General features: G+C 36.6%; 1 protein-coding gene across 1 annotated transcript in view; it reads right to left on the bottom strand.

Moving 5' to 3' along the window:
- Nucleotides 1-17176, bottom strand: part of LOC121406899 — a 165992-nt gene that overhangs the window by 16244 nt on the left and 132572 nt on the right. The window contains 16 exon segments of the mRNA XM_041597771.1: nt 1264-1581; nt 1869-2192; nt 3451-3768; nt 4475-4768; nt 5319-5499; nt 5885-6093; nt 7234-7407; nt 7987-8134; nt 8886-9041; nt 9648-9749; nt 10207-10430; nt 11106-11286; nt 11940-12139; nt 13081-13269; nt 14061-14202; nt 15984-16139. Coding sequence (XP_041453705.1) covers nt 1264-1581; nt 1869-2192; nt 3451-3768; nt 4475-4768; nt 5319-5499; nt 5885-6093; nt 7234-7407; nt 7987-8134; nt 8886-9041; nt 9648-9749; nt 10207-10430; nt 11106-11286; nt 11940-12139; nt 13081-13269; nt 14061-14202; nt 15984-16139 — 3316 coding nt within the window.

The following is a 17176-nucleotide window of genomic DNA, read 5'->3' as shown; positions in this document are numbered from 1 at the left end:
CTTGCAGAAGTAAAATAAACAAGTGGAATGCCTCTGGCCGTCTCACCTGCATCACGCGGTTCAAAATAGCAGCAGTGCTGACTTTGAATACTACTCTAACTCGCACAAGATGTTCAGTGATACATGGTTACTCTTATGTCCACTTTTTATGAACTAGACCAATAAACTTACAGAGATATGATGGTTATTCAACAAAAAACCCCAACATGGCCAAAGTTCATTGACCTTACATGACCTTTGACCTTGATCATGTGACCTGAAACTTGGAAAGGATGTTCAGTGATACTTGATTACTCTTATGTACAAGTTTCATGAATCAGATCCATAAACTTTCAAAGTTTTGATGGTAATTCTACAGATACACCCAATTTGGCCAAAGTTCATTGACCTTTGACCTTGGTCATGTGACCTGAAACGCGCACAGGATGTTCAGTGATATTTGATTACTCATATGTCCAAGTTTAATGAACTAGACTAATAAACTTTCAAAGTTATGATGGTAATTCAACAGATACCCCCGATTCGGCCAAAGTTCATTGACCCTAAATGACCTTTGACCTTAATCATGAAACCTGAAACTTGCACAAAATATTCAGTGATGCTTGATTACTATTATGTCCAAGTTTCATGAACCAGATCCATAAACTTTCAAAGTTATGATGGGAATTCAACAGATATCCCCAATTCGGCCAAAGTTCATTGACCCTAAATGACCTTTGACCTTGGTCATGTGACGTGAAACTCATGCAGGATGTTCAGTGATACTTGATTAACCTTATGTCCAAGTTTCATGAACTAGGTCCATATATTTTCTAAGTTATGATGACATTTCAAAAACTTAACCTCAGGTTAAGATTTCAATGTTGATTCCTCCAACATGGTCTAAGTTCATTGACCCTAAATGACCTTTGACCTTGGTCATGTGACATGAAACTTTAATAGGATGTTCAGTAATACTTGATTAACCTTATGGCCAAGTTTCATGAACTAGGTCCATATACTTTCTAAGTTATGATGTCATTTAAAAAACTTAACCTCAGGTTAAGATTTGATGTTGACGCCGCCGCCGCCGTCGCCGCCGCCGCCGTCGGAAAAGCGGCGCCTATAGTCTCACTCTGCTTCGCAGAAGTGAGACAAAAAACCCGAATTGTATACATGGGATAACAGTTATCTTGGAAATTTGTAACCACAGTATGATTCTATGGGAATAATGAAATATGTGTCATTTTACTGAACTCATGCGATGTTCAACTAACAACTTACCAATCTCACAGTTGAGACCTCTGAAACCTGCCACACAAGTCTTCATCTGGACCACATCACTGATGGTGGAAGATGCGTCCATTCTGGTGACAAGTACCCTGACGCTGTATGCTGTATCCTCCACCAGGGGACTCAGAAGCACCTCTGTCTCTGAGGGTTGGAGCTGGTTGGTGGACACCCACAGGTCAGAGGTATCCAAAGTCCGTTTGTACTGCACCTGTGACCAGATGATGGAAACAGTGGTCTTCCAGGTGACGTTGAGCGATGAGGACATGGCTTCGACAAGGCGAACATCATATGCTCCGAGTTCTGCATAGTCTGGGTAACAGGATGAAGAACTTGAAAATAATTTACTTGTTCAATAATTCTGGCAGCAATGAAGACTATCAAAGAGTATATTACAAAGATTTACACAATGAACAGTATGATATAAATTTTGAACTTAAATATCTAACAAACAGTTTCAGACAAAACATACAGGAATATGGACATTTTGCCGTGGTTGACATACCACATTGAAACTTAACATGCAGTACCCGCCCCCCTCCCCTTACACACAAAATTAATGATAAACTTAAATGATCTAACTTTGACATCACACTTACTGATTTCACAATTAGCGCCCTGGAATCCTTCTGGACACAGCGTAACCTGATTAGTCTCTCCAAACTGTTCCTGCGTGTCATTGATCAGTTTGAGCCGATAGTCATACGTCACACCTGGCTCCAACCCCTCTATGTTGTACAACCCACGATCGGCTGGAACGGGTGGCTCCTCAGTCCACCCATCGGCAGTGATCAGGACGCGAGCCTGTGGAGAGGTCGTGACACGGTGTTGGACGGCTACTTGGTCGACGGTCACGTACACTGTCCAGGTAACAGTCACAAAGTCACTACTGACCGTGTCCACGCTAGCATCAATAGGAACAGCTTAAAAAAGGGGAAAGGACAGAATAGATCCACTTTCAACCACACTTCTTCATAAATGTACTTTCAATGTCAAAATGCATTCAATGGATATGGCTGTTACTTAAATCTGTTTTAATTGAAATTAACAATAACTCCAACTTTGGCCACATCTTATGTTATGTTGACATTACAGAGCGAGCAGCTTGCCATTTTCTAGCCATTTTGTCTCACAATTTACAGCCACATTGTTGTTGAATTAAAGCCCTTCTGAAAAAAACGGCACAAACTATTCTAGACATATGAATAAAATGTATGGAATATTGTGATGATTGGTATATACAACACTTTGACATACCTTGTATCTTAAAATAAAATGATTGCACCTTTTGTCTAAAGGTAAACCACAATGATGAAAACAAAATGATTTATGCAATGAAAATTGCAAATTTCCCCTGAGTAATTGCAATTGAATGATTTAAAATATAATTCAATAGGAAAAATTAGGGCAAGTGAAAACATATTTTTTCACTTTTAAAAAAGTGAAAACATTTTTTTTAAGTAAGCAAAACATAACATCTGTCAATCATGATGGCTTGCCTAGCAAACATGTTTCTCTTTTTTGCCAGTAGATCTTCATGGAAGCTATCGAGACATTTTCAACATTTAAAAAATAAATTTTAATCTGTTCCTATCTTAAGTATTACAAGCAACCACATGCACACAACACATTAATCATGTATCTTATTTCTTAAAATTCCACAAGCACTTAAGTCAGCACAGCGACTTTCCCACAGGCATCCAACCATCTTTTCATCATCCATACTCACATTCCATTATAAACAAAGCAGCAGTGCAGGATGCGGGAAATCCACTGTGAAAGATGCATAGCAATAATTGTTTAATGGGATTCTGCTATGCATCTGCCTTCCTACATACCCCACTGCTGCGTAACCACAGTCAATGATGAATATGACAAGTGTTAAAAGGTGATTGCTAGATTCCTGCAAGGAAGACAAGGCATTGTATTTGGCCTTTTTTCAATCAACCCCTTTATCTCTCTGTGCCTCATAAAAACCTTAATAGATGCTTTATGATGATCTTCTAGACATGTTTTTATTATTTAGTCATATTATTTATCCCAGAGGAAGAGCATATGAGTTGCGTGAAAACGAAGTGAACAACCAACAACAATAAAGTATCATTTTCATAATCCGGAATTTCTTCTGCTTCTTTTTCAAATTAAGGGCAGAATACACCATTGAGCATAAAGAATACATACCTCCTTCACAGTTGAGACCAGCCGTCCCACCGCTACAAGTTAGCAAGGTCAGTACGGCACTCTCTGCCTGCTCCCCGCCGGACAGTCCGATGGCCACCTGTACCTGGTAAGATGTCAGCTCAGCCAGACCCTGGATGACATCGGAAGTCGCCATGCTTTCTAGGAGAGTGCCGTTGTTCCAAGGATCTGTGGGTGATTCGCGGTACTGGAGGCGTACCCATTGGATTTCCACGATCCCAGGTAGGGTCCATTCAAGCTCCAGAGAGGCACTGGTGGCATATATCAGATTGAAGTCATATGCACTTGTGCTGCTGTAGTCTATTGAACAAATGTTAGAATGAAAATATGTTATTATTGTTACTACACTACTAACAAAGCAAATTAAGTAGATGAAGCAGAAGAGAAAATTTTCTCTGTTTCTTTAGTTTTGTACTTTTTCCTCTGGCCTTTTTCTTCTTCCCATTCCTCTTCCCTTTATCTAATCTTCATAACTGCCCACCTTTGCGATAATTTTCTGCTACATTTTAGTCTATGTTGTCTTTATTCCTTTATTTAGATTCTAGTATAGTACATTCGGATATACAAGCATTACTCTTGTCTTAAAGGCCAGTATTCTGAAGTCAGGTTTAATTTAGACCATGCTCTAACTCTGTACTAAAATCATGGGAAGCCAAAAATTGTCAAAATTGTTATTAAGTTGTATGTTTCTTATATTTACCGTGCTCTTCCCCGATTCATTGATGATGAAGACAATCATATTTTTATACTTCCTAGACAATTCTGAATGACTTGGGAGCCAAATGAGCTGCAATATGATATCTATACTGTTAGTGATTTATGTAACAATTGGCTATCCATGCTTAAACCACAACTTTAAACCTGAGTTTAAGTTAATAAACCTGACTTCAGAATACGAGCCAATGAGTTCACAGAGCTGTCTTTATTTATTCTACAAATAAAGCACATCTGCATTTGCTGCAGTCTGGTATAGTTTTAATCCAACTATTCATTACTTTGCACTCACCTGTTGTACACTCTGGACCCTGCACTCCAGGCGAGCAAGTATCGAACACCTCAACAGATGACCTTGTATAGAAGGAATCCCCTACAAACACAAATCTAACTTGGTAGGACTGTGAGGCTGTCAAACCATCCAGGATAACGATCTGCCTTGTTGCATCCACGTTGGAGCTGTTTGACCAGACCTCATCATCTAGGACACGGTACTGGATAATGACCGATGTGACTGCCTGGTCTGCTGTCCAGGCGATGGTCAGGGTGGACCTTGAAGCATGCTCAAGGGTAATGGTGTATCCCACTGTAGAATGATTACATGCAGCAGAAGAATCTCAACATTACAGACTCGCTTTAGAACTCACAAACTACTGAGCACTGACAGAAAGGCACTTCAAAAACAACAACAATAATAATGATAACAGCAATAATAATGATAAACAATAATAATGATAATAATAATAATAATGATAATAATACTACTACTACTAATAATAAATATGACTACGACTACTGCTAATAATAATTTAAATTATAATAGTAAAAATACATGTACTAGTGGTGGATCCAGCCGGGTAAGATAAATACTGTTTCAGGGGCTACGACTACTGCTAATAATAATTTAAATTATAATAGTAAAAATACATGTACTAGTGGTGGATCCAGCCGGGTAAGATAAATACTGTTTCAGGGGCTATATTATTTGCGCACAATAGGCGGCCCCTCACAACTATTGTGTCAAATCTAGCTATAATATTACTTTATCATTTATCAGTTTTGTCATAAAAGAGCCCTCAATTTTCATTTCAGTTGCTATTTTTTAATGATATTATTACAAATACGAAAAATAATACCTGTTGCATTGTAGCAGGTATCGTCATTCGCTGTATCCTGACAGTAGCATGCTCTGGCACCATCCCTGATCTCACAAATACCGTTGAAAGCACACTGGATGGATTCACATGACATCATGTGGGATAAACCGTCACACACGCAACGCTGGCCACATCCATCCGGGATGTACTCTTCGTTGCTCTACAGACATGGAAAGAAGTATGGTGGTGGCATTTATTGATAGTAGTGCAACAAATGAGCAAATGTGTGGAAATTAATGGGCAAGGTTTCAATGAGACTTTTGAAAATGCTACAAGATATAAAATAATGAATTTTCATATTTGTTAACACTAATCAGTTCTTGTTTATAATATTGGGGTGGTTTATTATTGTCAAATAAAATAGTAAATAATCTGAATAATAACCCATTATGGTGGCAGCGGTGGGATGATTAGATTTTAAATCATTGAAATGACCGTAGTGATAACCTAACTAGATTTTGAAAGGGTGTTTCGACTGCAACTAGGTAAACTACTTTAAGGACTTATATAGCGACATCTTGCTTGGAAAAGGGATGCATGCTCACCATGAAATAGAGGCCATCGTAGGTGCACCCACAAAGACTAGAGACAATGCACTGGTCGCCCTCGTACACAAACCCTTCCTCGCACACACATCCAGATGTGCATCCCAGCTCTAGACTCGTGCACTGTTCAATTGTTCCGTGTTCAGCACAGGATGAGGGGCATTCTGTCACACAAGAGCTGTACACAGAGTTTGCTGGACACTCATAAACTGGAGAATTATTTGTGAAGGAAAAGTATGAAAGAAAATGCAAATTATATGTACTTTAACACAATTAATATTGAGTATCATTCTCCCCAAAAATGCCTTAATTCATTAATATAATGTTTTACCATCGTTCAATCAACATTCATCAAAACAGAGAAACAAAACATCTTGAAGCTGCATTCGGTGACCAGCAACTGCCAAACCTGAAAAGAAAAGGCATCGATGGCCACCCAATGCAGATGCACTTCACAACTCAACAATTCCTGTTAAACTCTTGTTAAATCTGACAGAAACCATGATAGGGTGCAAAGCGACAAGTCAAAATATGGTTGACACATTAAAATATTACATTTTATGAATATCAATTTTCAAATTCTCTCAAATTGCATTCCACCCTTTGGGGCTCATGATAGGATCTTTAGTTATTGAAAATTTGAACTAAATAAATACATTTGTGAGAGACCTAAAAATCCCATTACTGAATTGCTCTACTAATTTGCAAGCTTCTGTGTTACAAAGGTAAAGGGGAAAACTAATAATTACATTTTCCTAATATAATGTACTAATTTTAAACTTCACTGCATTTGAAAGAAGGTTAATACCATTTTATTTAATGCACTTCAAAGCCAATAGTACCTTATCAATTTCATGACCACTGTAATTCTCATTACTGCTTTAGAATACTGCCATTGTAGATGTACTGTGTGGTTTAATTTTATGAATGAGGTAGCCTTTGCACAAAGAAAATTTAATTACATGTATTGAATTCTCTCCTGACAAAACATGGGAGATGGTACATCTCCCATGGGTATATAGCTACTTTTACATTAATGCCATCTGTGATTAAATCTTAATAAACAGTGGTATAACTCACAGCAAGCAGCAACCTCTTCACAAAATGTGAATGATATTATCTCAATTTGCTAAAATTGATACAAACAAATATCGGTATTACACACAGTCTTGATTTATAAAATGTTCGTGAATTTAGGCCCTCATTTTGCTGCAATACTTCCCAAGAGCAATGAAACTACATTCTTGTGTAAGAGATATAGAATAAACATTATTCATCTAAAAACACCCCATCCTTTACCCCAAATACACATTTTTATAAAGGAGACATTCTCTAACACACACACTTACCACAAGGACCATCTACAGTGCGTCTCCAATCAGTCTGGAGCTCACATCGTGTAGCATACACCTCAACGATGTTACATAGCACAGAACTGTTCAGGTTCGTGGCACACATATCATACAAACAATTCTCATAGTAAGGATCCAAGGGGATTGATGAATAGCAATCTCCAAACACATCTAGAGTGGAAAAGAGGAACAAAAAACAATAGACTGACGACTATTCTTTCATTTTCAATTGTTTTTTTTTCTTTCTTTGTCACCCGCATTGATTCGCCAGGATATCGAAACTTCTAAACAGAAAGCCTTGATGAAAGCACAACTCATTGAAAGTGGAGGTCAGCAACACACGGCTGCCATTTTTTCATCTCCGCCCGAAAGCTCTCGGATGCTTAGTGGGGTGAACAATACCTTTTCTTCTCTAATTTGTTTTTTCCCGTATTTTATCATGAAAAAGCGTACTGCCGTATTTTAAACTGATTTCCGTATGAAATACAGAAAAATCGTACTACTTGGCAGCTCTGTACAAGTAGTATAGAAATAACTAGTAATCAGTAATCCATTACAATTTTAAATTTCATTGCAATGAACAATACATGTAGTCTTACTTTAACCCTAAATTCCAAAGAATTACTGTATAGAAATAACTAGTAATAACTATATTTCAGTACCAAAAATCTAGAATTTCCTCACTCATACAAATCCGCCCCACAACCAATCGCAAAGCGTCATGTTACCAGGCCCAGATAGAATCTTTACCTGTATCGTTGAGATAAATTGAGCATTGTGAGATAGCAGTATCCCTGAGGATGGTATCTGAAGCACATGGGTCAACGTCCGGAGGTGTCATTGGACACGATAGACTACCATCACTCCAGCTGTCCCCAAACTCTTCACTTGTTATTGCCTGGAGAGATTGAACATGAAAAATTGATGATGAAAATCCACATTTTATTGTTTGAAATGAAATCTGACGCAGAAATGCTCTGAAATTAATTTTGCCTGATCGATCTTAGGCCCGGAAGCCACTTTTGCAGCACCAGATTGATATTGCTCTATCCATAGAGGTTAGCAGCCACTTGAATCTTCTAACATTTTTTTTGCCTGATGCAGCCAGGGTTTGAACTCCAGACCTCCCAGTAGTGAGATGGATGCTCTACCAGAAAAGCTAACACACAGGTACATTAATTACAGTAGGAGTTACAATCATAATGTAAGTTTGAACGACACAAAGACTGTCTTTGTGTAAGGATAAATACAAATTGACAATTGACTCTGGCAAAAGAGAAGTAGTTGCTAACTAATCAGCAAAATATGCATGGAATTCTGTGGGGAGACATATCATTTTCCAACGAATAAAGATACACATTCCCATATCTGGTTACCATTACCAATCTCATGTTTTCATTTAATATTATTTAAGTTGTTAAAATTGATTTTAATCACAAATAAACTAAAATACATAATATTGAAAACCACAACTAATTTTTATAATACATGGATTCATTAAGTTACACAAAGTCATGAAAATGGAAACATTTTAAGAGTATAACAACTGCGGGACGACATAGCAAAACCATTTTCCTCTACTGAACAGGCACATCATGCAGTGTAAAACAAGAAAACAACATAAACGAATAATATACATGAAAACTCACTTCCGACCCGTCAGGTTTGGTGAAATCGTTGCTAACGTCACCATCCAAGTTACCACACAGTCCGCACACATTGCTGGCGTAGTACTCGGAGAGCCACACCTCGGCTGTGCTCACTCCATCCCATCTTACTGCCAGATCATAGTCCGTCATCACAACCTGGGATGAGGAACGAGAAGAGCATAGGGGGAACATAGAGAGTGAGATACAAAGAGATGAAGATTAAATAGTAGGAAACACAAAAACATTAAAAGAGTGACAGTGAATGAGACGGGGAGGAGGAGATAGTACCTGAAGGGGTGGGGGCAATTGAGAAATTGTTAATTTCTACCTCGTCTTATCCAGCATGTGCCCAAGATTATAACATTAATAATAGGACTCAGCTAATGAATAGGGTGGTCTGTAAATGCTACAAACCCCTTTTACTTCTAGAACAGAAAACATCGTGAAAATATATGTTCTATACTCAAAATGCTATCTTTGAAATGCAGTTTTTTAAGGAGAATGAAGCCCAGCATGTCAAAATAACTATAATACTCCAACCATGCCTCACCTTGCATCAAATATTAACAAAATATCAAAGACTAAAGAGAGAAAAAAAACAAAAGCAAAAGAGGTCAAAAGTTATTATTAATGAAATGAAATGTATAGACATGATTTAAAATATCGCTTACAATTATTACTATAAATACAACTAGAAACCATTTAACAATTAAGATCTTTGAATTTGATTGAATAAAATAAAGCAAATCAAACATTCCATACCTTATATTCTCCACTCTGTGTAAAGTATACATTGCTCTTGTAGAAAGGAACATTGACACGCACCCCATCAAGGAATATATCAGTAGTTGTCATGGTAATAGCCTGGATAAGACAACAATGATATACAGAGGGTGAGAAGACTATGTGGTATAAATTAGAGGATTTAATTTTATTGTCCCTTTGTCATTTTACATTTTCCTCTGTATAAGATTACTTTGGAAATCTATCAAAAAAAAGAAGAAAATTTGAAATTCACAAGATTTATACCAGATTTTGATTTTTGTAGGAACAGCAAAATAATTGATTAATCTCCACAGCTGAACAAATAATTTTAATAACTTTTTTGTCATAAATTAATGAGACCAGAAATTTACAATGCTTTGGGGAAAATAAAGTAGATTTGGTCCCTGTTCGATAAACTTGTCATCAATCACATATTACCAGTTACTGTTATAAGCTACAGAAATGGTGCCATGTGATTGGAGAAGAGCAGATTCTGTCACAGAATTCAGTATTTGTAACTGATGTAAAGTTACACGCAAGAGGGTTCAGAACTCACCAGTCCGTTAACATTCACACTAAGTTCCCTGGTGTACGTGAAGTTGTCTGCAGCACCATCCTTTGCCGCTGTAGCCATGACACTGAAGGTTTTGTCTGAGGTACCGTTGATGCAATCTGAGGTGACCAATGTGTGTACACAATCTCCTTGGAAGGTGAAGTCTCGTCCATCAAAGGTGACATAATGTGGGTCACCATAGACAGTGCATACTTGAAGATCATATACTGAAAAACAAATGATATATAAAAGGATATATGAAATGAAGGGCAAATTATGTGGGAATGCAATCTCATTGGCAGGTACAGTCCTGTCTTTATGGGTGAAATAATGTGGGTCACAAATTGTATAAGCAAAAACACCAAACATCAATATTAATAATATCCTTATTTACAAGGTGGAACGATTAATCTCAAAATGTCTGAACACTTAATATTGGCTGATTTGAGCCCTGTACATTGTGTTTTAATGTCAGGAGACTTATTCACTGAGCCACAACACCTCCTTTATACTGTTAGAGCATAAGGTCATAATAAAAACCCCACTTTGTTCATATCTACTGTAGATTTAAAAAAAAATAAATATATATATATTTTTTTTTGGTGGGGGAGCACAAACCACATCCCAAGCAAAGACACTGCCCCCCCAAGAAAAAAAAAGAAATAAATAAAAAATAAAAATAAAAAAAATCACAAAATGAAAATTTAAAAAGTAAACACAATTTTAAAAACATTATCAAAGAAGGATAATTTGTTTATTTTCTTTTTAATATGACATCAAATATAAGATTTGCTTTTATTTCTTTCAATAAGAGGTCTGGTTGACCCAGCACATGATATTCTCTTGAGGAATCTTTAGGAATAATTCATGTGAGGAGGATAAAGTAACAGAAAAATCTTTACCAATGGCCAAGCAGGTGTACCCATCTCCTTCATAACCAGCGTTACAGACGCATGTCGTATCATTGTTTGCATCCATTCCACAGCTTGCATTCTCATCACATGAGACCACTTCACACATGAAAAGTCCATTCACACACATACATAATTCAGAGCAACTGCTTGAGAGTATTGAAGTTCCGGCCTTGATAAAAAAACAAATGAGATATATACTTTGTATTAATTACTGACGATATAGTATTCCTCCCTGTTTGAAAATTCAGACCGTTTATTTTTTACAGCTTTGATTGAATAAAAAATGTTTCACAATCTCATTTCATATCAATTGGCAAATTATTATTAAAATGACCTTTCTACACATTACATGCAGTTAACAAAAATTCCCCAAAATTGTTAGAACCTCTTAAAAATATAATGTAGTTATTACATTCCAATTTTCAGTTCATATTCTTCTGAAAATAGTTACCTAAAATAGCATCTACATGAATATGTTAAATGCAACTATGAAATTCTAAGACACTTAAAAAATCATTTGCAAAAAGCTTAAAATTAATAAATTTGCAAGTCATAAATACATATCAAACAGAACACGCCCCCCCCCAAAAAAAAAAATGATTGTAATCAACTTCTTTTTTCAAAAGTTTAAACCAAGTCATAACAATTCCAATAATAATTTTTGTAATAATTTAACAGAAAGTTGATGGCAAAAATATGTACATGTATAAAAATTCAATTTCCTAATTTCGAAAGCAGTATCCACAACAGTAGATGCATATGCCTCGTTTGGAATTTATTTGAACGTTTCAGCGAACATTTTTTTCTCTTCTAAATACTCACGGAATAGAAGGATCCATCACGCTCACAATGACAACGGCTGATAGGTACGCATGTGTCATCGTCGAGTAAATACCCGCCATCACAAGCACACCCTTCCACACATCGGGTATCGCACGGAGGATCCACGGCGCGACCCGGGCATGTCGCGGGGCAAGATGAGGTACAGGTCTGGTACGTCGAATTGCTACTGCACGCCGAGTCTGCAAAAGACGAAATTCGGGTTTCGCCGACAAGATAACAGGGCTTTAAAACAACCTTCTGTTTAAATGTTCCAATGACGAAAATGAGAAAGATTTTCCACCCAAAATAACATGCCTTGTTGATTGTGTAACATCCACTTTAAATTGGGGCATAAGGTGACGGTTACCGTTTTCATCTGTAAATTTTTCAATTCAACGATCTGATATAATCACCCATAAAGCGGAAAAGTCCGAGTATAATTCGCACGTGGGGTTCAAAGCTTATCTAATGATACACCTACTACTTCTTCTACTTCTATTACTTTGAAAAAAGAAATCATCAAAATGACATCAAAAACTCAATTGAAATCTTCGGCGATATCAAAACGATTTTCTCTGCATAATAGGCCAGTAGGCTTATTATTTTTCTGTCGATGATTTGAAATCGAGAAATATTATTTTTCGGAATTTGAAAATATGAATTTTCATCGTTGAAAATCATTCTATGTACCAAAAGACAAAACGAATAGAACACAGCTAACAAATAAAATCTTTCACAATTCCATATAATCGTCGTGGTCATCATCATCATCATCATATCATTATCATCTTCATTATTTTCACTTTAAAAACAAAAGGCACCACTCCATACCCGTCACGATCAACACCGTTATTATCAGTATCGTTACCAAAAAATAACCAATCACAACCACTTCTTTCAACACCATTGTCATGTCAATTAATCGTAATTATCTTCATCATCATCATTAATTAGCATCACAATCATTGTCATCACCACGGTCATCTTGTATCACTACCAGCCACACCACCGATGCAATCACCACCACTTTATCGTGACCACCCTAATCACCTCCATCGAGTTTATATAAATTTACATTATGAAATCGTTCTTCAACAATTGCTACTCAACAATTGCTACCGAAAAATTTGAAATTAATCACCACATAAGCTTGGGGTTCTCCACTCTTCAGTAAAAGTGTGACCTTCATCCAGACAAGCCTGATGGTAGGCGGCGAATGCGTCGCAGTCGGCTCCCCCTTCGCCTGGCAGCTCGGCACAGACATCGTAGACGCACGATTCATAATAGAATGAAGGATCAACCGATTGTTGGCAGTCTGAAAAGGCAGATGCTATCCAGATAAAAAGGAACGCGACATTTAAAAAAGAATATGAATTAATGGTAATGGTAGTGATATTTTCAACCTGATTGCTAAGAAAGCATTAATGCTTGTAAGCAAGAATCCAGGAGTGACGGCTTAGGGTTCTCTCCGAGGGACCTGGTAATGAGGACTTAAATGCCAATACTAGCGCACCAATTTTGAATCGAACCCGGGTCACCGGAATACGCAATCCCCGCTTTAGCGACTGAGCTGACAATGATCTTGTTCAAAATCAAAAGTTTTATCAAACGAAATTTCTATTGGTTTCGTTTCTGAACAAATTGCACCTTAATATGAAGATAATGACTGATCAAATAACTGGAAAATACTCGTTAGAATATCGCAGAAGAAGTTGCATACGGAAAAATATGACTTCCACGAAAAAGATAAGAAGGATCGTCATGTGTAGTACGTTCGGGTTATCCATTTTATCAAAAAATGACGAGGACTTAAAGAAAACTACCACTGCAATCAAACTCAATTTATATCATAAAAAAAACTTGACAAGTAACACCTGATCAATAGTCTTAATGAGATCTTACAAACTAAAAACACGAGTGAGATTTGAGTATGATATATTGGATTATAATCAATTATTAAATAACGCAAAACATAACTGACGATACTAATAATTTCATTTTTTTCCAGATTGATCGTAATTACAAACCAAAAATTCTGTTTAAAAAATGTCTCCACTGGTATTCTTTCGCACAATCCAGTAAACGTAACATTTACGCTCAATTATATCACAACTTATGTACCTTCGCCACTTGAAAGAATACTGCATCTTCTTTGGGCATTAGAAAGTAGATCTAAGTCGGAAGAGCACGGGTCTACTTGGTTGATATCAGCACAGACATCATCTAGACTCCATCCCTGAGCAAAAGATGTTGAATTCGACGCCTAGATTTTGGTATGAGATTTTAAATTTGAGAGAAGAACCGTTTATTACCGCTGTGAAGAAAAATCCTCTCTTTGAACAAATTATTATCGTTAACATGAAAGCCAAACTGTAAATATAATGAAGTTTTAGCACATCGGAAATCTCTTGAACATCATATACAGTGGAAAATGTATATACTCCGGTTTGAAAACAGCAAAGCCAAGAGTAATTTTTAGCTGTTAACTAGCGTTGCCTTTCCGAGTTAAATAAACACATGATGAAATCCTACAAGTCATTCATTGAAGTGGTTTTTTTTCCAACATGACCATGATCGAATAATATCTAAGTAAACGAGATAAGATAAAAGAAATATATTCCTTTTTTTTTCTTTTTAAGATAGTGGGGGCATCTCAAAAATTAAATGAAAAAAATGAAGTACAATACGCCAACATAATTATATTCTAATTACACTGCAATGCCATGAAATTTCCTGACATCCAATATTCATCAGGTATAAAAAGCAAGAACAAGGCACATTCTAAAAAAGGGAAATTATATGCGTCACAACTTATTTCAATGGAAGTTAATTATTACAATGTTCTAATTTATTTATTTTCAAACATGAATTAGAAAAAATGTTGCGTATTTCAAATGAGATGATAGAATAGAGTCGTTTTTCAGACGCCACGTCATATTACAACACTAAAACACATCACAAAGGAAACCTTTCAACAATGATCTAAGCACCAGATTGGGGTATATACTCTTGTAATAAAACATCATTATTAGTCATCCTTCTGTACATCATACTCCAACATAGAATACAATAGGATGAATACACGTCATGTGATGAGAGGGTAAATATTGGGGGAAAATAAAAGAATATGAAAAGTTTCTTGGGTCGTGTTCTCAACGCTTTTAAGGGTTGGTTTGGAAGAAAACAAATCAAATACGGAAGACCCCTTAATATACATATCCAGCTGCTGCTCACGCTTGTCATTGGGCTCCTGTAAGACAAGGTTTAAGAATTGATCGCAGGGCCGAATTCAAGTTCGATTGTATAGACCCTTTTGATCATTTTCTGAGGTTGATCGTAAAATCAACTGCATGATCTTTCAATACTCTTGTGAAATTTGACGCTGATGATTCACCATCAGATCGTCGCAATTATAAAGAAATTTAATTGTATATACTAGAAATATTATTAAAAACAAAACAAAATAGAAAGGCTGGCCGTTTCCTTTGATATCAAATCTTGAAAGTTAAATGGGGAAAACATTCTACACTCTAAAAAATGAAGTGCTAATTTAGCTCTTAAAGAGCGTGTATAGTGACTGCAATTCGGAGTGCTGATTTGTCTAGTTCAAATTTGAACTAGACAAATCAGCACTCCGAAGTGCAGTCACTATACACGCTCTTTAAGAGCTAAATTAGCACTTCATTTTTTAGAGTTATAAATCATGTAAAGGACTAAACTAGAACATAATGAACAGATAATTTGAATTTGATATACACGTATCCAAACACACACGCACGCACACACACACACGCCATTACAAACCTCATACACGCACACCCACACACACTCTCACCGTCTCCCACAATGTACATGTATGCCCACGCACGCACGCGCACAAATTATGCATGTATATGTATATATAAATCTAGGCAGACATCAAAATATCGAATTTAAAGTTCACATGAATGAAGTTTAACTTGGACATAATCATGTAAATGAAGCATACAAAAAATACTAAACAAAACACATAAATCTACGTTCAGACAATACAAAAAAAATTACCAATGAGCCGTCGGGAAGAGCGAAATCATCGGAGGCTTTTCCGTTAAAGTCTCCACATAGACCACAGGTGGCGCCGCTGTAGGCTGGAGGTAATGTCAGCGTTATCCCGCCGTCACCATCCCATCGCAGAACCAAACCTGTACTGGTTGATACAACCTGATGAAATAATTCATGATTATAAATGCAGATATAATTATCGAGAAACAGCTCAATGGCTTGAAAATATTGATTTAATTCAATGTTACTAGAAGTGCGGATCACTGAAAAGTGCTTTAAAAGGGCGTGGCAATGTGTTGTCAAACTGATGCTGGTAGTACATCGGCCCCCACTTTGTGGATCGATCAGGCACGCGAACCAGGCCCGAACTCATTCAAAACGCTTTCATCATTTTTACATCAAACATTAAACTTTAATGGAGAAAGCTCTTTAAGAAGCGTATTTATCAAGATCATCCAAAAATATGGTATTTAGAAATGCGTTTGAAGACGGGTGTCAGCTACTACGTGAATGAATGTCCTGACAAATCAGCAAGGATTCTACGAAATAGGAGCTCAGCTGTGCAAGGACTCCTCCTATAGGGAGTAGATGAGATATGCAAAAATTCGAAACTTTTCTTAACAAGAGGAATATTATGCATATACACTGCCATGCTAAATATTACAATTACTTATGTCGCAATTGATGAGGAAGTAGAATCCCATCCTTTATGACAATTTTATCTTTATGAAAATCATGAATCAAGAGATTCAAAGTAGATTTGTTAAAAGACTTGTATATTTCACCAGAAAGTAGATTAAATAATTTTGTTTCAGTTGTCGATTGAATAAAGGTACCCCGATGTTAAATCAAGCGCAATCATATTGGGCAGTAACGCGGGCCTATCATTATTGACAAAACCATGTCTACCCCTTTCAATTCAATTCAATTTGGTTCTACATGTTAGCTTGAAATGTAAGTTAAAATATCTTACTAAAAAAATGAGAGTAACATACATTCAAATTTGTCTCGTTGTTTATCGAGGTAGGATTTCACTTGATATTTTACTAAAATCGTATAAATTGCAAAGATGACAGCATGTTTAGGAGAAAGTTGCTGATAGGTGTGGTGGCCATTTACGTTAGCAAAGTGTTCCATTTCTTTAATATAATCATCGCAGCATGCTTACTCATATCTGTAATACGGTAGGCAAACAT

Source organism: Lytechinus variegatus, chromosome 2, assembly GCF_018143015.1.
Source record: "Lytechinus variegatus isolate NC3 chromosome 2, Lvar_3.0, whole genome shotgun sequence".
Taxonomy (NCBI): domain Eukaryota; kingdom Metazoa; phylum Echinodermata; class Echinoidea; order Temnopleuroida; family Toxopneustidae; genus Lytechinus; species Lytechinus variegatus.
Note: the sequence above shows the minus strand (reverse complement) of the source record. Positions and strands in the feature narration are given on the sequence as shown.